Raw genomic sequence first — 21,865 nt, 5'->3', positions numbered from 1 at the left:
TTTAGTAGAGACGGGGTATCACGTTGGCCAGGCTGGTCTTGAACTCTTGACCTCAGGTGATCCGCCTGCCTCCGCCTCCCAAAGTGCTGGGATTATAGGCATGAGCCATCGTGCCCAGCCTGAACCTCTTAAGATCAAATAGTTCACAGACTCCTCCCTTCAGTTTAGATAATTCCTAAAGCAGAGATTACAGACAAGCAGCCAGAAAGTTGATTGAACCCACAGGAAGGTTGTGCTTGGCAGAGCGTGTTTAAGTTTGAATTAGTTGCCAACATTTTTTTTAAAAATCAAATGTCTGTCTTGAAAAAGACTGTCCTGAAGTCTCCATTTTTAAAAAGAGGCCAAGCACTGTGGCTCATGCCTGTAATCCCAACCCTTTGGGAGGCCAAGGTAGGAGGATCACTTGAGGCCAGGAGTTCAAGACCAGCCTGGGCAGCAAAGTGAGATCTGTCTCTACAAAAAAATTTAAAAGTTAGCTGGCTGTGGTGGCACATACCTGTAATCCTAGCTACTTGGGAGGCTGGGGCAAGGGGATCACTTGAGTCCAGGTGGTTGAGTCTGCAGTGAGCTATTATGATCACTGCACTCCAGCCCCAGCAGCTGAGTAAAACCTGTCTAAAAAACAAAAATACAATCTGGCCCTACCCGGCCTGAGTTTCTGCTTGCTAACAATGTGCAAGAGCTGCTGTATTTTACTGCAATCACCACCTCTCCCTCACTCTGGCAGGTGCTAATATTGTTGCTATATATTGTTTATAGCAAAGGAGAAAGTAACTTGTTAACCTATGTTTCTGTCAATTATTCTTGCCTGTTCTCATTACCCAACCGGCCCCTCTAGGCTATTGTTGACCCTTCTACTACATCCTCTACCCCTCACCCCATGCATACATTTTTATGTTCTTTATCTCACCTAGAACACCCTTGTTATATGGAAATCTATCAAGGCCTGATTTATATGGTGCCTTCTCAAGAGATTTCCAGAATGCTTTTCTAGAAATAATCAGGGCCTTGGTTTCAGGACACCTAGATTCCAACCTTTCTGAGCCTCAGTTCCATCATTATACTAAAAATTGAATATCTCTTATCCAACATGCTTGGGACCAGAAGTGTTTCCAATTTGGGATTTTCTCAAATTTTACCGGTTGAGCTTCCCCAATCTGAAAATCTGAAATCCAACATGCACGGCTCTGAAGTCTTTCACTGAGCCTTTGGGGGAAATATTTAACATCCTAACAGCCCTAAACCAACGCTCAATTAGCACAACAGTTTACAGTCTTCTCTACCCACAGCCTGATGCGAGGCTCTGGGACTAGACTAGCCAACAGTTCTTGCAAAATTCACTGACTTATAAGTAAATAGTAATTTCAACACCTCACTGCTAATGCTGTAACAACTCTGCAGACCTAGGGAGCAAGTACGGTTTGCAGAGCACTGGGAAGGCTCTGAAGTGACCTTTGAACTGGGCCTCAAAAAATTTTGGGTTTGGCAAAAGCCAAATCTCTTAGGCTTCAAATTCCAGGCACGAGGATTGTTGGGTTTGATTTCATTATCCAGAAGCAATGGGGATACAGAATTGTGATCTCATGTGTAGGGAACTGTGGGGGTTTTTTCTACTTTAACCCCAGTGAGACTTTGTAGAGTGTGGGGTAGAGAAAAGGCTCATGAATATGCCTGAAGCCTAACTCAGCACCTTTCTGAGGAACTGACTGCCAAAATGGTAATGGAGAGGGGAAAATATGACCTACTTTCACAAGTTACCTTGACTGCCTCAGGGAAACCTGCTGTGGTAGTGTTTCTTCTGGGTGAAAGACCAGGTAATTACCTGGGTGCTGGTCTCAGACTTACCAGTTTTGAATCCCTGTTTTAACCACTCACTATCGATATGACCTTGGATAAGTTACCTAACCTTTCTCTTACTGTCCTTTTCCGTAAAATGGGGATAACAGATAGTAGTTATTTCTATGAGTGGTTATGAGAACCAAGCTATTAGCGGGAAAGCACACAGTAAGCGTTCAAGGAACTGCTATTGTTATTAAAAGCCTCCTTTGGAAGAAGGACATTGAGGCCCAGAGAGAGAACAGAACGTCCAGCCACACAGCAAATCCGTGATGAAGTTGGGACTGGAGTATGGGTCTCCTGAGTCTCAGCCCAGGACTCTATCCCTCTTCCCGAGTCCTCGGAGTTCCCGGATGGAGTCACATTTGTTCACGGCCAGGGAGGAAGGTTTGATGGAGGCCTGCAGGAAACAACAGCCAGGCGCAAGGCTTTGGGAGTTGAAGCATAGCTTCTGCGAGATAGAAACAAGGTTGACATGGGCACTCGTGCAGAATGACGGGCTCCTTTTGGACTCCCAGGACTACAGTCCCTTATGCACCTTGGGATCTGCAGCTAGCCCCTGCGTAAAGAGGGACGCGTAGTCTTTTCCCTGCCCCGCCCTCCCGGGGCGCCCGCCTCCGAGGCCGCCCTCGCTTCGTCCTTCCCAGCAAGCTCCGCGCCGGCGCCGGCTATTGATTGGCTGAGGCGGGAGCAGGCGGCTGGCCGGCAGCAGTTACTCGGGGTTTCCGGTGCGAGGCCAGAGGTGGGGAAGCCATCGGACGTCGGCGGTGAGGTACGTGCAGCGGCGGCCGGTGGGCGAGACTATTTGAGAGTGTGCGGGCCAGGATGTTCTCGGCCTGCGGGGAAATCACGCAAACTCCCCGCGTGGGCCGGGGGGGCTGTCTGGGGATATGCGCATGCGCGGGCGTGCCTCGCGGCTTGAGGGCGCGCGGGGCGTGGGTGGCTGCGCGCGCGGGGGGCGCACGTGGGGCCTGAGGGGCGGGGGCGGTGCCGGGAGTCCCGCCACGTCAGTCTCCGGCCCTGAGCCAATCCCGCGCCCGGGCTGCCGCGAGGGGGCCGGTTGTGCCGGGAAGTGGCTCCAGGGAGAAGAGGCCTCTTCCCTCACCCGCTGTGGGAGCTGCGCCCCGAAAGCCTGCCCCGGCACGTCGGGCTCCCCTGACCCGCCAAGACCAGAGAGCCGTTGGCGCCCTCCGCCCGGGCCTGCCGGTCCGTTTATTTTAAGAAGCTTTGTGCGCCTGCTGTGGGGATTTCTGATCCAGGCTGCGAAGAATTTCGAAGTCTGGAAAATAGCAACTGTGTTTGTTTCTAAAGGATCATCTCCTGACCCAGCATCGCTCGTCACAATGAAGAACCAAGACAAAAAGAACGGGGCTGCCAAACAATCCAATCCAAAAAGCAGCCCAGGACAACCGGAAGCAGGACCCGAGGGAGCCCAGGAGCGGCCCAGCCAGGCGGCTCCTGCAGTAGAAGCGGAAGGTCCCGGCGGCAGCCAGGCTCCTCGGAAGCCGGAGGGTGTGTGCCAGCTCTGCGTTGCCAGCGGGCAGGGGGAGGAGCTGTGGGGTCGGCCTCACTTCTGGACTTAGAGGCCGAGGCCAGGTTGTCCGGGAGGAGGAGATGTAGAATGAGAGGACAGTGCTGGGGGCCGCGGTCCCCCCTGCGTTCTGGCGAGTTGGCGGAGCTGCCCCCTCTAAGCACAGGAACAGAGTTCTGGAGAGAAGCTCCGACGGGATTAAGTCAGGTGGCAGCCAAACGAGGCACCCAGTCAGGAAATCCAGGTCCCGTTAGAAACACCTCAGCCACCAGCAGCTAACTGCCCTTCCTGTTTGAGGCATTTCTAGAATGATCTGAATGGCAAGAAATGGTTTTGTGGGGGGGAAGGAGATGGACTAGAAGTTGCTCCGTGCCATCCCTGTGTGCTGATGCTTTACATACTTTTATGATCTAACAAATATGTTCGGGTGGTAGAAATAGTTGTGTCATTTTACAAGTAAACAGACTTGAAGTTAGGCAACGATTACTATAGTTTCTTGATTTAAAAGATGTTTCGAATCTAAATTCTGACAGGAACTAGATTTGCTGAATGATACTCCATTCTTGCTTCTCAGTTTCCATAAAAAAAAAAAGTTAGGCAACATTTAACTCAAACTGATGAGTTTGGCTGGGCCTGAAAAATCCCAACCAGTGGTATAATCGTCTTCTTTCTCACTCTCTACCCCTCATCCTCTCCTGCTGTAGGGGCTCAAGCCAGAACGGCTCAGTCTGGGGCCCTTCGTGATGTCTCTGAGGAGCTGAGCCGCCAACTGGAAGACATACTGAGCACATACTGTGTGGACAATAACCAGGGGGGCCCCGGCGAGGATGGGGCACAGGGTGAGCCGGCTGAACCCGAAGATGCAGAGAAGTCCCGGGCCTATGTGGCAAGGAATGGGGAGCCTGAACCAACTCCAGTAGTCAATGGAGAGAAGGAACCCTCCAAGGGGGATCCAAACACAGAAGAGATCCGGCAGAGTGACGAGGTCGGAGACCGAGACCATCGAAGGCCACAGGAGAAGAAAAAAGCCAAGGGTTTGGGTGAGCAGAGGGCGGCTCTTTGTGAAGCTGGTGAGGAGAGGGAGTTTGGACTTGACGTTCTCTGGGCCTGTCTGTTCTCCCTGGATTCAAAGGAAAACGGTACTTCTCAGAGCAGCAAGTCACTCTAGTCTAATCAAAGCCAGGGATGTGGGGGCCACGGCATAGAGAGATGCAGGAGTTACCAGCACAAAGCCTTCTGGGTTTTGGAGCAACTGGAGCTTGGCATGGGACCTGTTCTCTCTTTGAGAAAATGGAGACGGGAGGCCAGGGTAGGCTCCTGTGCCAGCCAGTACTACCTGCTGTGTGACTTTGGGTGTGTCCCTTCTCCTCTGTGGGTCTTAGTTTATATTTCTCTTTACAGTAAGAAAATTAGACTAGGCCAGAGTTGAAAACCCAAATATCTGCATAAGCTGGGCTGGCCATGGGGCCACCTGAAGATGGAGGCTTTACTGCTTCCTGATTAGTTGCTCTCAGCTAGCCAACTGAGAGCAGGCAAAACTACAGGCTGGGTGCAGTCAGGCATTTTTTTTTTTTTTTTTTTTTTTTTAATAAAGAAAAGCCAGAAATCTAGAGTTATGTGAGAACTCTAGATTTTTTCATAGTTAGCAGCTAAAATGGTAAGAGCCAAACAAAACCCATCCGTGGGTTGGATTTGGCACACATGCCTGCGAATTGCAGTCTCCATGCTGATCTCTTGGGCCCTTCTGGGGAGGCAGAGGGAAGGCTCCCTGACTCAGTCACAGGCAATGGGGAATAGGCAGTGACAGTCATTTTACAGCAGGGTATGTATGTTTAAGAGTCTAGGCCGGGTGTGGTGGCTCACGCCTGTAATTGCAGCACTTTGGGAGGCCGAGGCGGGTGGATCACCTGAGGGTCAGGAGTTCGAGAACAGCCTGGCCAACATGATGAAATCCCGTCTCTACTAAAAATACAAAAATTAGCTGGACATGCTGGCACACGCCTGTAATCCCAGCTACTTGGGAGGCTGAGGCAGGAGAATGGCTTGAACCCGGGAGGCAGAGGTTGCAGTGAACTGAGATTGTGCCACTACATCCAGCCTGGGTGACAAGAGTGAAACTCTGTCTCAAAAAAAAAAAAAAAGAATCTAGAATCTAAGTCGAGTGTCATTATATCCATGTTTTATTCCTATTCCCTTTTCCCCTTATGTATCCTCTTACTTTAAAGAGGAACTTTAAAAAATCTTAGGGACGGCTAGGCAGAGTGGCTCACACCTGTAACTCCAGCACTTTGGGAGGCCAAGGCAGGCAGATTATGAGGTCAGGAGTTCGAGACCAGCCTGGCCAACATGGTGAAACCCCATTTCTACTAAAGATACAAAAAATCAGCCGGGCGTGGTGGCACGTGCCTGTAATCCCAGATACTCGGGAGGCTGAGGCAGGAGAATCACTTGAACCCGTGAGGCAGAGTTTTCAGTGAGCTGAGATCATGCCATTGCACTCCAGCCTGGGTGACAGGGTGAGACTCCATCTCAAAAAAATAAAAAGGAAAAAATCTTAACATCACATACATGGAAAGTATCATCTTCTTCACCCCCCACCCCCAACTGAGATGGAGTCTTGCTCTGTCACCCAAGCTGGAGTGCACTGGCGCGATCTCAGCTCCCTGCAAGCTCTGCCTCCCGGGTTCACACCATTCTCCTGCCTCAGCCTCCCGAGTAGCTGGGACTACAGGCGCCTGCCACCATGCCCGGCTAATTTTTGTATTTTTTTAGTAGTGACAGGGTTTCACTGTGTTAGCCAGGATAGTCTCGATCTCCTGACCTCATGATCCGCCCACCTGGGCCTCCTAAAGTGCTGGGATTACAGGCGCGGGCCACCGTACCCTGCCTTTTTTTTTTTGAGATGGAGCCTCGCTCTGTCCCTAGGTTGGAGTGCAGTGGCGCGATCTCGGCTCACTGCAAGCTCCACCTCCTGGGTTCACGCCATTCTCCTGCCTCAGCCTCCCGAGTAGCTGGGACTACAGGCTCCTGCTACCATGCCCGGCTAATTTTTTTGTATTTTTTTTAGTAGAGACGGGGTTTCACTGTGTTAGCCAGGATGGTTTTGATCTGCTAACCTCGTGATCCGCCCGCCTCAGCCTCCCAAAGTGCTGGGATTACAGGCGTAAGCCACTGTACCCTGCCTTTTTTTTTTAATTAATTAATTTTTTTAGACAGAGTCTCGCTCTGTCACCAAGCTGGAGTGCAGTGGCGCGATCTGGGCTCACTGCAACCTCCGCCTCCTGGGTTCAAGCGATTCTCCTACCTCAGCCTCCGGAGTAACTGGGACTACAGGCGCGTGCCACCACACCAAGCTAATTTTTTTGTGTGTGTCTTTAGTAGAGATGGGGTTTCACCATGTTAGGATGGTCTCGATCTCTTGACCTCGTGATCCGCCTGCCTCGGCCTCCCAAAGTGCTGGGATTACAGGCATGAGCCACCTTGCCTGGCCGAAAGTATCTTCATTTTAAAGTTCACTGTTTGGCTACTCTGTTGACAAGAGTTTAGTATTTCTCAAGGAGGCTAAGATACCTATTCCTTTTTGGATCCTACCTCTATCAGGAGGGTGGGCCTTCCTTGCATTGAAACAGTATGAAACAGTAGCCCTGAATTCATAAGTGGGACATCTTTCTTCTATTGGTAGAGCAGGCAGTTTTTTTCTCCTGCCAATGGTGCCTACTAAGGAGATTTCACTAGGGTACAGTCGTTCATTTGATAAGCATTTGTTGAGCATATCCTCTGTGATGGTACTATGGACAGTACTGGGGCTATAGTGAGGGCAGGATTGAGTTGGTCCTTATGGCAAGGAAGGCAGCTAATCAACAAGTAAAATATAAAGTATGGTGGGGAGGGCTGTCTTCAGCACTCATGAGTGTGAGCCCAGGCCTGGAGGGGACACCTGGAGAAGAGGGTGCATGTCTTTGCTCCTGTGCTTCTCAGGGAAGGAGATCACGTTGCTGATGCAGACATTGAATACTCTGAGTACCCCAGAGGAGAAGCTGGCTGCTCTGTGCAAGAAGTATGCTGAACTGGTCAGTTCCCCCCTCCGCGGGCACCTTCCCTGCGTTGGGAAAATCAGCATGCCACCTGGTGTAAGGTTGGGGGTGCAGAGGCAAGTAGGTGGCTTAATTCCTGTTCAGCTTTTCTCTGAACTATCTGTTAAAAGGGGAATCACTCCCAGCCAGCCTCTTCAGGGCTGTGCAGCAAGAGGAGAAACTGCATATTCCTTGAAAGAAATTTCTCAAAGAATGATTCCAAGGTGGTAGAGCCCTTGTTCCTGGCCTGAGTCCAAGACACCTTGTGATCTTGATGCTTCTTCCTCAAATACAGATGCATAGAGCCATTATCACAGTTAATAAAACTAACACTAGTCACTTGATACTTTTTCCTTTTACTCCAGAGCAGTCTTCTTGTCACTGCCTCCTCATATTCCCCATGACATTGACTTTTAACAGAAACTAGACTAGCTGTCTTGTAGGATGCCCCCTTCTAGCTTTGTCATCTCTGTGGTATCATTTTACTTCTTTACCTCCTGGTACCTGTAAGTGAAGTAGAAGTTAGCTCTAAAGCTTGATCCAATTCAGCTTCAACTTTTTGACAAGAATTCTTCATAAGTACTTCATGTTCCATCACAATAAATGCAAAGCATGCTCTTCCCACTTTGTTGTAACATTGTTCAGGGGGTTGGGGGTGGGGCAGCCAGATTCTTCCATCATCAGGTCCCTTGTCAGAATTTGAACTAACAGATTTATCCATTGATGGTCACAGCCTGTGTATGTGTGTGTGTGTGTGTGTGTGTATGTATGTATGTATGTATGTATGTATGTATTTATTTTTTGAGACGGGGTCTTGCTCTGTCGCCCAGGCTGGGGTGCAGTGGGACGATCTCGGCTCGCTGCAAGCTCCGCCTTCTGGGTTCATGCCATTCTCCTGCCTCAGCCTCCCGAGTAGCTGGGTCTACAGGCGCCCGCCACCATGCCAGGCTATTTTTTTTTTTTAGTAGAGACAGGGTTTCACCGTGTTAGCCAGGATGGTCTCGATCTCCTGACCTCGTGATCCGCCCGCCTCAGCCTCCCAAAGTGCTGGGATTACAGGCTTGAGCCACCACGCCTGGCCTATTTATTTATTTATTCAGAGTCAGAGTCTCGCTCTGTCACCAGGCTGGAGTGCAGTGGCGCGATCTCGGCTCACTGCAACCTCCACCTCCCAGGTTCAAGCGAGTCTCCTGCCTCAGCCTCCCGAGTAGCTGGGATTACAGGTGCATGTCACCATGCCTGGCTAAATTTTGTATGTTTTAGTAGAGACAGAGTTTCAGTATGTTGGCCAGGATGGTCTCGATCTCTTGGCCTCGTGATCTGCCCGTCTCAGCCTCCCAAACTGCTGGGATTACAGGTGTGAGCCACTGTGCCTGGCCTCTAAGTATTTATTTTAAAATTAATTCATTCCACACACATTTATTAATATTTTCCTGTAAGGAACTTTACTCATCTTTAAAATGGGGAATGTCATACCTGCCTAATGACATTCTTGTAAGGATTAAATAAAAGGTATAAGGAAGATAAGCACCCTTTTGGAGTGATCCAGCCAGGGGAAAATTGCTGATGCAAGAGAGGAAATGAGTTGCTAGAGTGGTGTTGTGAGTAGAGGAGGGGAGCTGAGGCCTGCCCAAGAAGGGGGCTTGGCTGTGGTAACCACATGGCTAGGTCTGTGTGACTGGAGGAGAGGACGGGGCAGGTGGACTGGTAGATGTGGAGCTTGTGCCCCTGATTCTCTAGTTTCTTCTGTGTTTTGAGATTTGATGAGAACGATGAAATAGTTGTCTGGAAGGAGAGGAGTGTGAATAGCATATGCATTGTATTGGGATTGCTGGTCTTCCTGAAATTGGTGGCCATGAATTTAAAGTGAGACTCTTCAAGTAGGGTTGTTATAGTACTGGTGTAAAGCAGGAAGGTGCTTTACTAGGGTTGCAGTACTACTGGGGAAGGGCCAAGAGAGTTGAGGGTGTAAGAAATCCAAGCCAGGTAATGTAGTTATTTTAAAGGAGAGTGGAAGGATGGTTGAGTCAATGGATTGGAGGTCCTATAGGGTAAGAGACTTTCTGAGGATCACAGATACTGATTGGAATGAGCTAAAAAGATAGGTGATGGTAGTCCTGGACTGGGATGCTGGAAATTGAGATAGTGGGTGTGCTCTCTGGTAGTGACAAAGTCTAGATCTGCGCTGTCCAAGATAAATTCGTCTCTAGCTAATTGACATGTGGCCAGTTTGAATTTGAACATGATATAAATGTAAGATACACATCAGCTTTTGAAGACTTAAGCAAAAACAAAGAATATAAACATCTCTTTTTTGTGAGAGAGGGTCTCAGTCACCCAGGCTGGAGTGCAGTGGCGTGATGTCCTGCTTCCAGGTTCAAACGATTCTCCTGCCTCACAGCCTCCTGAGTAACTGAGATTACAGGTGCATGCCACCAAACTGGCTACTTTTTTGTATTTTTTTTTTAGTAGAAACGGTTTCACCATGTTGGCCAGGCTGGTCTTGAACTCCTGACCTCAAGTGATCTGCCTGCCTCAGCCTCCCAAAGTGCTGGGATTACAGGCATGAGCCACCGCTCCCGGCCTCACTTTTTTACATTGATTCCGTGTTGAAATTGTAATGTTTTGGATATTAGGTTAAATACATATATTACTAAAATTAATTTCACCTGTTTTTTACTTTTTTAGTGTGGCCAGTAGAATATTTTTAATTACTTATGTGGTTTGCATTATATTTCTGTTGTACAGGCCTGGATAGGGTCATGGGAGGGGAACTGAGCTGGGGAAAGGAGTGGGTTTGTGGAAGAGGTGATGGACTGTGAGGCCAGGGAGTTAGAAGGATTATCTGTTGATACTGAAGTGGCCACAAATGAGAAAAGTAATTGTGTTGGGGAGAGTGCTGATGAACGCAGCGCTAACGTTTTGAAGGAATGCGAGGGAGCGATGGGGGTCTGTCTGTTAATAGGCACAAGGTACGGTAGCAGGTGGTCTCATCCTCGGGCATGAGTGTCCAGCAAGTTGGGGAAATGCAACAGCTTGAAGTGGCTCTAGTGGCCCAGAGTCAGAGCTGGAATAGGAATTGGCATCTGCTGGCTGTGTGGCCCCTGCTTGCCCTAGTGAGTTACCATTTCTCTGTCCCTACGGTGGAGCCTTTGGGGTTATTGTGAGTTCATGGGAGGAGCGTGTAAGCACCGGCACAGCATCAGCCCATGAGAGTGCTCCTGGCCTGAGAGGGTACGGGTCAGGGCAGCTCAGGAGACCCTAGACCTGCATAGTGATCCCCCCACCAGGAAGGCCCCACAAGATGCTCACCTGCCCTCCCTATCCCTGTCCCCAGCTGGAGGAGCACCGGAATTCACAGAAGCAGATGAAGCTCCTGCAGAAAAAGCAGAGCCAGCTGGTGCAAGAGAAGGACCACCTGCGCGGTGAGCACAGCAAGGCCGTCCTGGCCCGCAGCAAGCTTGAGAGCCTATGCCGTGAGCTGCAGCGGCACAACCGCTCCCTCAAGGTAGGCCTGGGCCCCCTGGAACAGGTGACTCTGGTTTCCTTGACTTCCACTTAATGTTTCTTTCATGGGCTTTCCTCTTAAAAAGTAGTGCAGGCTAGAGCCAGGCGCAGTGGCACACATAAGTGATTAAAAATCTTCTGGCCACTAAAAAACAGAAATTAATTTTAGTAATATACTTAACCCAATATCCAAAACATTACAATTTCAACATGAAATCAGTGTAAAAAAGCAAGGCTGGGTGTGGTCGCTCACACCTGTAATCCCAACACTTTGGGAGGCTGAGGTGGATGGATCACTTGAGGCCAGGAGTTTGAGACCAACCTGGTCAACGCAGTGAAACCCCATTCTACTAAAAATACAAAAATTAGCCGAGTGTGCTGGCAAACGCCTATAATCCCAGCTACTCAGGTGGCTCAGGCATGAGAATTGCTTGCACCCAGGAGGCTGAGGTTGCAGTGAGCCGAGATTTGCATCACTGCATTACAGCCTGGGCAACAGAGTGAGACTCAGTGTCCAAAAAAAAAAAAAAAAAAGTAGTGCAGGCTTGTGGCATAGAAATACACTTTCTCAATAATGCCTTACGTTAAGAGAGTACTGCTTGTAATCATTTGACATGTATTAGATAAGGTGAAGGATAAAGTACTAAGAGAATCCATAATGCACTGGCGTTGGTATTTCTCAATGAAATGACAGTCCCCTGGTAAGCGGAGGTCTGGCTCTGACAAGCAGCTCTTGTCCCAGAGGTTGGTCAGTCAGGAACCTGGGTCCTTCCCATGTTCTGCTGCTTCTATGGTGAGGTCAGTCTGTGGTTACACCAAGTTTAAATACAGCCTTTTAACTTTCTTTTTTATATGTAAAATCTTACATGTAGTTTTTAGAATGAAATTATTATACATGTACCATTTCATATCCTGTGCCTTTTTTTCACTTTACATAACATTTTTCCCTATCAGTATGTGTAGGGCTATCTTCTCATTATACGGATATATTATATCAGTGCCCTAGTTAAAGCATTTTGGGGGTTGTTCACAATTTTTCATTATTACATATAGAACTATAGTGAAAATTCTTGTTATATTTATCACTGGTCAGTTATATAGAACTTATCTGTAGGATAAGTCATGGAATTGAAATGGCTAGGTCACAGTATATGCAGATTTTTCATTTTAATAGATTTTGCTGGATTGCCTTCCAGTGAGGGGGCAGTGTGCCTTCCCCATCAAAAGTGTTGAGTGCCTAATTCTGCACAACTTTGCAAACCCTGGGTGTTACTAAATTTTAACAGCTTGGTCTCTGGGGGTACAGAGGGGACAAATGCACATTAATCTGAAATCTGGAAGAATAGGCCTTAGGAGATCTGACTTGCTTCAGAACGGCACTTAGCACTTACATGTGTGCATGTGTGCCTGCATTTTTTCTTTCTTTTTTTTTTTTTTTTTTTTGGGACAGAGTCTTGCTCTGTGGCCCATCGCCCAGGCTGGAGTGCAGTGGCGCGATCATAGCTCACCACAACCTCCGCCTCCCAGGTTCAAATGACTCCTCTGCCTCAGCCTCCCAAGCAGCTGGGACCACAGGTGCACGCCATCACGCCGGCTAATTTTTGTATTTTAGTAGAAACGGGGTTTCACCATATTGGCCAGGCTGGTCTCAAACTCCTGACCTCGTGATCTGCCCACCTCAGCCTCCCAAAGTGCTGGGATTACAGGCGTGAGCCACCGTGCCTGCCATGTGCCTGCATTTTTCTAGGGGGAGAATCTCACTTGATGTCACCTGATATACAGAGGGGCCCATTGGAACCTGCATTGCACAACATCCTGGAGTCTGGCTACTCCACGCTTTGGGAGCAGGGAGGGCTGTTGGCAGAGATCATCTGTGGACTAGCTGGGGGACCCTTGTGAGGTAGCAGTGGATGATGGCTCTCGGGCTGACTTCTTTGCCCAGGAAGAAGGTGTGCAGCGGGCCCGGGAGGAGGAGGAGAAGCGCAAGGAGGTGACCTCCCACTTCCAGGTGACACTGAATGACATTCAGCTGCAGATGGAACAGCACAATGAGCGCAACTCCAAGCTGCGCCAAGAGAACATGGAGCTGGCTGAGAGGCTCAAGAAGCTGATTGAGCAGTATGAGCTGCGCGAGGAGGTAAGGGTATCACAGACAGCAGAAATGGCCCAGAAATTGTGAGGTTTTGAGTGTGTGCCAGGCACTGGGACAGTACCTTTTCAGGCTTCATCCCATTCTCCCTTTCTTCCTCCTCCTCCTTGGGAGGAGAGTAACGTTATTCCTCATAGATAAAAAACAGGTGTGGAGAAGAGACTCACTTACAGCCGCACAGCCCCAGGTCCACAGTGCCTTGTCCCAAATGACTGGGCCAGGCATCTTTTGGAATTAGAACTATCCACATTTTAGAATGGATGTACATATATGGACTGTGTGTTATATAGCACCCTCAGCAGGGCCTTGGGGAAGCCAGACACATTAATGTATTTATGCAGTAGAACTTCCAAATACTCACCTACATTATGGGCTTACAATGATGCAGGTCAAGTCTGGCTGCCAGCTTATGACAATTTCCATTTTCAGAACTTTGTAGAATTTGGAATTGCAGGGGAGGGGCTGTACCTGTGATCAGTGATGGACTCCAGAGACTGTGTCCACTGATTCCTTGCTGCTCCTGCCACTCAAAAGGCAGAATTTATCAGGCCGGGCGTGGTGGCTCATGCCTGTAATCCCAACACTTTGGGAGGCCAAAGCGGGCGGATCACCTGAGGTCAGGAGTTCAAGACCAGCCTGGCCAACATGGTGAAACCCTGTCTCTACTAAAAATACAAAAAATTAGCCAGGTGTGGTGGTGCACGGCTGTAGTCCCAGCTACTCAGGAGGCTGAGGCAGGAGAATTGCTTGAACCCAGGAGGCGGAGGTTGCAATGAGCCAAGATTGTGCTACTGCACTCTAGCCTGGGTGACATACCAAGACTCCATCTCAAAAAAAAAAAAAAAAAAAAGGCAGGATGTCACTCCCTTTGTCACTGCGTTGGCTGCCACCCCAGGCACTTGAATCTTTGGATCTTCCCTGCCAGTCACCTGGCCGTTCTGGGCGCGTTCTCATCATGAGAAGGGAGACCTGCAGCCCCCTTACAGGGCTGGCAGAGGACCTGCTCTGGATTAGGCCCTTTCCTAGCCCCTGGGGTGTGGCAGTGGGTGAGACCGGGAAGATCTGCCCTCTTAGGTTCATAGGCCAAAGTGATGATCGTGTGTGCAGGACCTAGAGGGCGCTCCCCTGATCCACCCCTTTCCTTGCCATACTTCATCCTCTGGGAACAAAGCTGCTTGTTTGGTTTGAGGGGAGTTGGTTTGGTTCTTATCCCTCAGCGCTGAGACATAGAGGCTTCCTGGGCCACTACAGTGAGACACGAACTTCAAGAATCTGAATACCCCCGTTTTCTCTCCCCGCCAAGGCAAAAAAGGACTTAGTACTACCTGTGGAGAAGGAGGTGCAGGACTACCAGGCCCTGCTGCTTTGCATTTACAGCCCTCCCCAGACAGACACAGGCACTCTCATCATACCCAAACTGGACTTAACCTGCTAGGCACCTTCCCTTCCCCATCCAAAAAAATGGAGTTATTTTCCCTTATTTCAGCAAGTCCAGTTGATTTTACCTTTGAAGTAGCACCTGAGTCCTTCACCTTCTCTCCATCCCTTCTCTCTCACCTGACACAGGTCTGCAGCGCTCCTCTAGTAGGCAGGACAGCCATTCCTTAGGGATGCACATGTCTAGTCTTTGCCTAGATATGGCAAGTCTTTGCCAACTGAGCTAGGCTGTTACGTTCTTAGAGGCATTGTTTTTGCCCATTCTTCCCATTTACCAGAAAATCAGGGACACAGAAGTGAGGGCTTCCAGCCCCATAGGTGATCAATCCTGGGGTCAGAGATTTGAGTGTGTTTATTGCTTGCCTTCTTGGGAGCAGATTCCATCCATAAACCATGTGCTTACCAAGGTCTGACTCACTGGGAGAGAAACGACGTGAGGTTGGAAAGCTGACCTTCCAGAGACTTGGGGCCCATGTTGTGTGGTACACATGGGAGTCCATCATATCAGATTGAGATGGGGGGCTGGGCAAAGTGCCCTGGTCTGTGGCTGTGGGGCTACCCTGAGAAAGGGAGCGCCTGACAAGCCGACTGCTCCCACCATCTTTGTTGCAGCATATCGACAAAGTCTTCAAACACAAGGACCTACAACAGCAGCTGGTGGATGCCAAGCTCCAGCAGGCCCAGGAGATGCTAAAGGAGGCAGAAGAGCGGCACCAGCGGGAGAAGGATTTTGTGAGGCTCAGGCCCCAGGGTTGGGGTGGGGGTGTGGGAGGAGGCAGGCTGGGCTCTGGCTCAGCTCGTAGCCGGGTTATATGGGAGAAGTCTGGCCAGACCAGGCACAGATTCCTTGAGTACCAGTCTGAGAGCAGGAAGCCTCAGTGGGTCTGGTGCTTGTGGCTAAAAACCAAACATAGCCCCTGGGGCTTCTGACAGGATCTGGGGTTCTGTCTTGGAAATAGCTCCTGAAAGAGGCAGTAGAGTCCCAGAGGATGTGTGAGCTGATGAAGCAGCAAGAGACCCACCTGAAGCAACAGGTGAGAGCATATAACCTGACCCTGTGCCTTCAAGTTTCCCTCACTGGGCACCATCCTGGGGGTAGTGAAATGGGACCCTCATTCTAGGACTGGCTGTGTCCTGGCTGCTATGAGACCTTGGTTGAGCCTTTGTTCTCTCCGGACCTGCACAGTACCTATGTGGTGGTGACCAGGTAGTTAGGTGGGCTCAGAGGACTTCATTTGTAGCTCAGAAATGTATTGCTTTTGAGGAGGTAGGAACAGAAGAGTTTGAAAATCAACATAAAGGCAAAATAAAAGTCACCCTAAGTCTCCTACTTTCCAGGCTTAGCATTTTGGATTATATCCTTCCAAATATATAGCTTTGCTTTGTTTTAAGGAAAAATAGTATCTCAATAGAATTACTGGTCAGAGAGTCAAGGACGGGTCTGAGTGTGCCTCCCAGAGAAACCCAGTCTTATCTGTGGGCTGCTTTCTCCCCACAGCTTGCCCTATACACAGAGAAGTTTGAGGAGTTCCAGAACACACTTTCCAAAAGCAGCGAGGTATTCACCACATTCAAGCAGGAGATGGAAAAGGTAACTGTGGTCCAGGCCAGGCATGGCTGCTGGGGCATAAGCTGCTTCATTCAAAATTGTCGGGCCTGCCTTCAGGAAGCTCCCATCTGGGGTGTCTCAAGGGCAGGGCTGTTAGGAAGGTTCACAGCCTTTCCCCTCTTGAGGCAGTATCAGTGGTATGTATACACTCCAGATTGTCCCAGGGAATGGGGCAGTCCTTTTTGTTTGTTTGGTTTTTTTGGGGGGTTTTTTGTTGTTGTTGTTGTTGTTGTTGTTGTTGTTGTTGTTTGAGATGGAGACTCACCTATTGCCCAGGCTGGAGTGCAGTGGCATGATCTCAGCTCATTGCAGCCTTTGCCCCCCGGGTTCAAGTGATTCTCCTGCCTCAGCCTCCTGACTAGCTGGAATTACAGGCGCGTGCCACCATGCCTGGCTAATTTTTTCTTTTTTCTTTTTTTTTTTGTATTTTCAGTAGAGACGGGGTTTCACCATGTTGGCCAGGCTGGTCTCGAACTCTTGGCCTCAAGTGATCTGCCCGCCTTGGCCTCCCAAAGTGCTGGGATTATAGGCGTGAGCCACCATGCCTGGCCCCTTACCATTCCTTGTTATTGGTGGTGGACACCTCTGACTTCCTGGTGGTGAGGTGGCACAGAGGGCATTGACTGCATCCTGTAATGCCTTGCGCCTTGGGATCAATCAGTCCCCACCTTGGAGACACAGGTGCAGTCCCCACCTTGGAGACACAGACCTTGGAGAGGCCAGCTCTGACCATTTCCTTCTGTCTGTCACATAACCTAGATGACTAAGAAGATCAAGAAGCTGGAGAAAGAAACCACCATGTACCGGTCCCGGTGGGAGAGCAGCAACAAGGCCCTGCTTGAGATGGCTGAGGAGGTGGGCTGTCTGTGATCTGCAGCCAGGGTGGGGGTGTGCACTTAGCGCATATCAGGCCCTTTCCTGTATGTTCTACCCATCAGTGACACAGCTAGCATGAGGTAGAGGTGAGATTTGCACACAATGTCCAAGTCCAAAGTTAATGCTGTTCTCTCCCCATGGGAGGTGGTGAGCCCAGTGGTAGGTCTCCAGTGGGAGTGAAGGGAGCAAATGGAAGAAAGGAATAAAAGAGCAGAAAAAAACGGGTGCCAGTGATGTGCCTGCTTTACATGTAAAGCAGCCCAGGTAGTTTGTGATTTCATGGCTTGTAATGTAGAAGAAAGGAACTAACTGATGGAGCAGCAACTGCAAGCCAGACCTTGCTGAAAGTTTTTGGGTTTTTTTTGTCTGTTTTTTTTTTTTTTTGCTGCTGAATGTTTTTAGGTACGTTGTTCATTGAACCTTCTCTTGAGCTCTGAGGATGGTATTAGTAGTCCTGTTTTATAGATGAGACAGGCTCAAAAGTCAAGTCCTTTGCCAAGGTCACGTGGTAGATAAATGGAGGAATACGTTATCTCCAAGCCGTGCCCCTTTTCTGCACCATGCTGCCCCACCTGACAGCCTAGTCATGGCTTCAGCTAGGACTGTTTCCTAGAGGGGGCCAGCTTTGGACTCGGTCTGCTCTCAGCCTTGTTAAAGTGTTTGCTGCCAAGTGGTGATGGTAAGTGGGAGGTTGATGGGGCACGGCACTGAAGGTCTCATTTCTCTCCCTAGAAAACAGTCCGGGATAAAGAACTGGAGGGCCTGCAGGTAAAAATCCAACGGCTGGAGAAGCTGTGCCGGGCGCTGCAGACAGAGCGCAATGACCTGAACAAGAGGGTACAGGACCTGAGTGCTGGTGGCCAGGGCTCCCTCACTGACAGTGGCCCTGAGAGGAGGCCAGAGGGGCCTGGGGCTCAAGCACCCAGCTCCCCCAGGGTCACAGAAGCGCCTTGCTACCCAGGAGCACCGAGCACAGAAGCATCAGGCCAGACTGGGCCTCAAGAGCCCACCTCCGCCAGGGCCTAGAGAGCCTGGTGTTGGGTCATGCTGGGAAGGGAGCGGCAGCCCAGCCAGGCCTGGCCCATAAAAGGCTCCCATGCTGAGCAGCCCATTGCTGAAGCCAGGATGTTCTGACCTGGCTGGCATCTGGCACTTGCAATTTTGGATTTTGTGGGTCAGTTTTACGTACATAGGGCATTTTGCAAGGCTTTGCAAATGCATTTATACCTGTAAGTGTACAGTGGGCTTGCATTGGGGATGGGGGTGTGTACAGATGAAGTCAGTGGCTCGTCTGTGAGCTGAAGAGTCTTGAGAGGGGCTGTCATCTGTAGCTGCCATCACAGTGAGTTGGCAGAAGTGACTTGAGCATTTCTCTGTCTGATTTGAGGCTCAGACCCCTCCCTGCCCTTCAGAGCTCAAGACAAGTAATACACCCAGGTCTTGACTGCATTTGTCTTGTGAGCAGGGCTTGCTTGGGCAGCTCAGGCCCTCCTAGCTGCTCTGGAGGCTCCTTTGATTCTCTAGACCTGGAAAAGGTGTCCCTAGGCAGAGCCCTGGCAGGGCGCTCAGAGCTGGGGATTTCCTGCCTGGAACAACGGACCTGGAGAATGTTTTTGCGTGGGATGATGTGCTGGTCAGGAGCCCCTTGGGCATCACTTCCCCTGCCCTTTGGTAGTGCCAGGACCAGGCCAATGATGCTTCTCAGTAGCCTTATCATTCACAGGTGCCTCTCTAGCCTGCACAAATGATTGACAAGAGATCACCCAAAGGATTATTTCTGAAGGTGTTTTTTTCTTTATTTCTTTGTTTTTTTTTGCACATGACAGTGTTTGTATTGAGGACCTTCCAAGGAAGAGGGGTGCTATAGCAGTGGTGCCTGGGTGCCTGGCCTCCAGTGTCCCACCTCCTTCACCACCCCACTTGGCTCCTTTGCCATCTTGATGCTGAGGTTTCCTGTTTGGTGAGATCAGGTTGTTTGTTGTAAAAGAAAGGAAAGGGCTTCTGATGGCTTTGCCACAAGCTTACCTGTGGGTTTCAGTCCTGAGAGGCCACCACCAGTTCCCATCAGCACTGTCTCCATGCAGCAGTTGCTGGGTCCCATGTCCAGCTGCCTCTTTGGCTTCATGGGTTTTTCTGCTTCCTGCCCCCACCCCCACATGTGCAATCCTCAAGATTTGTCCTGATTCTATTTCCTGGCACCTCCCTGCCTGTCCTTGGGGATTCTACTTCTTCCTGTGTGGGAGCCCATAGCTGTTGTCTAATAGGTAAGAAATGAAATTGAACTATTGACTGGGCCCCAGAAATCCATAAAATGGCTGCAGACAGTTGTTTCTGTGTCCTGTTCTACCCCCACTCCAGTACATAACTACTATGTACTGTGTAGAGCCATTCTATATGCTGAATGTTCTGCTGTTGCAAACTTGCCAGGGTATTAGCCAGTGTTTGTGCAAAGCAGTTTTCTGGGACAACAGAATGACTCAGACCAAGATGGATAGGATGGTTAGGGCTTTGCTTCTTGCTGTTTTTCTTTGAAGCTAGTTCATTGTCCTGCAGGTCCCTTCATCTTCCATACCTAGCCCACTCTTTTAGCCCTTACCTTAAATCTCTCAGATAAGTTGGTTCACAAAGAATGTTAAGTACTGAATCATGTGTGACTGAGACCAGAGATGGCAAATGAATGGCACACCATTTCTCCTTCTCCTGCCCCAGGGCAGGTACCACTGATCTGCATCAGAGTTGCCTGCTATTCTCTGGTGTATCCTTCACATCTAGGTGCCCTCAAGCAGCTGTGTGAGTGTTGAGATCTCTGCCATCTCTGGCTGAGATATTGCTGTCCTGTGAAGTGTTTCCCATGATCTTTTTCTTCCCCTTTGAATCCCTCTGTCTGGAGTAGTCCTTGCCTCTTCCTGCTCCAGTAGGGCCTTTTCCCTACCCCAGCCCCTGTGCCAGGCTAAGCTGGTACAAGAGCTGCCAACCTCACAGAGTGTTTGCTAGGCGAGAGAGGTGCAGGGAAGAGGCAGAGGTATGCACCTTTCCCCTTGAAGAGAGGGGAAAGGCCTACAGTGGCCCACATAATTGCCTGACTCACACTTCAGCTACCTCTTAATGCCTGTGGAGGGACTGGAGCTGCTGGATCCCAGTGTGGTGGTGTAGGAGGCCACAGTGAGCAGGTGGCCCCAGCTGGGTTTCCCAGGTCAGGAATGTGGGCCCCAGGCAAGGTGCAGCCTTTGCTCACAGCTCCATCCATGTCTAGACCTTCAGGCCAGTCTGCAGATGAGGGTCCCTACCTTTTTCTTCTCTTCATTGACCAAATCAACCAATCACTACAGCTGCTCTGCTTCTGCTTTCCAAAGTAGCCCAGGTCCTGGGCCAGATGCAGGGGAGGTGCCTATCCATGAGTGAAGGCCAGTGTCTTCCTCACCTGGGTGGGTCCCACACTTGTGACCTCAGTTTTAGGACCAAGATCTGTGTTGGTTTCTTAGATTGCTAGCTTTTCCTCCAGGGGACCACAGCAGGTGAAGCTCAAGAGCGCATGGCTCTGCTAATAGTAAGTTGTTTTCAGGGCCTTGTCCAGCTGAGAGCTTCATGTCCACCAGATTCTGAGAGGTGTCAGCAGCACTTTTTTTTTTTTTATTTGTTGTTTGTTTTCCATGAGGTTATCGGACCATGGGCTGAGCTCAGGCACTTTCTGTAGGAGACTGTTATTTCTGTAAAGATGGTTATTTAACCCTCCTCCACCCCATCACGGTGGCCCTGAGGGCTGACCCGGAGGCCAGTGGAGCTGCCTGGTGTCCACGGGGGAGGGCCAAGGCCTGCTGAGCTGATTCTCCAGCTGCTGCCCCAGCCTTTCCGCCTTGCACAGCACAGAGGTGGTCACCCCAGGGACAGCCAGGCACCTGCTCCTCTTGCCCTTCCTGGGGGAAGGGAGCTGCCTTCTGTCCCTGTAACTGCTTTCCTTATGGCCCAGCCCGGCCACTCAGACTTGTTTGAAGCTGCACTGGCAGCTTTTTTGTCTCCTTTTGGTATTCACAACAGCCAGGGACTTGATTTTGATGTATTTTAAACCACATTAAATAAAGAGTCTGTTGCCTTACTTGTTTCTCTCCTGACCTGTGTATTCCTTTGTTTCTGGATCTGATCCATTCAGCCCCTTCCATCATCACTGACTTGTTCAGGTCTGCTGCAGAGCACCCATGGTGGTTCCCTGGTATCTTACATATTCCACAGTGTCTTTGAGCAGTCGCCACAGCCTCAGGACGCTGGCATATTCACTTGAGCTGCCTGAGTGGAGCCCTTGGCAAAGTTGGCAAGACCCTTGCCTCAGAGAGGATCACACACACACAAAAAAGCTTTCCCTGACCCGGGGGCTCACAGGTTAGTGAAGGGAAAAGGTACTTTTAGCTATAGACAGGTCAATGGTGCTGAGAGCAGAGAGGAAGCCCCTGCCCCCTTCAGCAAGGCAAGGGGGTGATACCTGGAATGGCCTTCTGAACCACAGGGCAGGTAGAAGATGAACGTCATTTAGTGATGAAATGGTACAGCTGGGAAGCAGGTCCATGGGACTGGGAGAGGGGGTGAGGCTGGGCCCAGAGTCTGGGTACCAGGTTAAGGAATGTGGGCTAGATCCAGAGGGCGGGGGGGGGCAACTGAAGGTGTTTCAATAGGAAATTGATAGGCTCCAGCAGTAAGGCAAAAGGCATGGAGCCAGGCATAGGCCATTTGAGGCCCAGGTTAAGAGGGGTGGACACTCATCACTGCTATTTGGGTCTGAGCTGTGGGTAGGCTCCTATAGCCCTGGCCTGCCCAAGGGAATGCACAGGGGCCTCTAATTGTATGCATTCCTTAAG

The 21,865-nt window shown here is 50.0% G+C and overlaps 1 protein-coding gene across 9 annotated transcripts; it reads left to right on the top strand.

Annotated features, from left to right (window-relative positions):
* The first annotated feature begins 1,626 nt into the window (after positions 1 to 1,626).
* Positions 1,627 to 21,111, top strand: TXLNA (taxilin alpha). Of its 9 annotated transcripts, none has more exons than XR_010147335.1 (11): positions 1,627 to 2,608; positions 3,148 to 3,348; positions 4,072 to 4,407; positions 7,346 to 7,437; positions 10,778 to 10,948; positions 12,890 to 13,084; positions 15,146 to 15,265; positions 15,493 to 15,567; positions 16,032 to 16,279; positions 16,902 to 16,997; positions 17,751 to 21,111. XR_010147335.1 is itself a non-coding variant. In XM_016958153.4 (11 exons), the coding sequence occupies exons 2-11, from the start codon at positions 3,180 to 3,182 to the stop codon at positions 18,042 to 18,044; spliced, it is 1,641 nt and encodes a 546-aa protein (XP_016813642.1). In that variant the 5' UTR covers positions 1,627 to 2,608; positions 3,148 to 3,179; the 3' UTR covers positions 18,045 to 21,111. The 9 variants fall into 9 exon arrangements, 6 of the variants coding, with proteins under 6 accessions (XP_016813642.1, XP_054521118.1, XP_016813639.1 ...); XM_016958153.4 differs by having other exon boundaries at positions 16,032 to 16,124; XR_010147334.1 differs by having other exon boundaries at positions 2,491 to 2,608; positions 4,072 to 4,506; positions 7,346 to 7,521.
* Positions 21,112 to 21,865: the final 754 nt, after the last annotated feature.

The sequence above is a fragment of the Pan troglodytes genome, chromosome 1 (assembly GCF_028858775.2).
Source record: "Pan troglodytes isolate AG18354 chromosome 1, NHGRI_mPanTro3-v2.0_pri, whole genome shotgun sequence".
Taxonomy (NCBI): domain Eukaryota; kingdom Metazoa; phylum Chordata; class Mammalia; order Primates; family Hominidae; genus Pan; species Pan troglodytes.
This window is presented reverse-complemented; position numbering and strand designations above follow the sequence as displayed.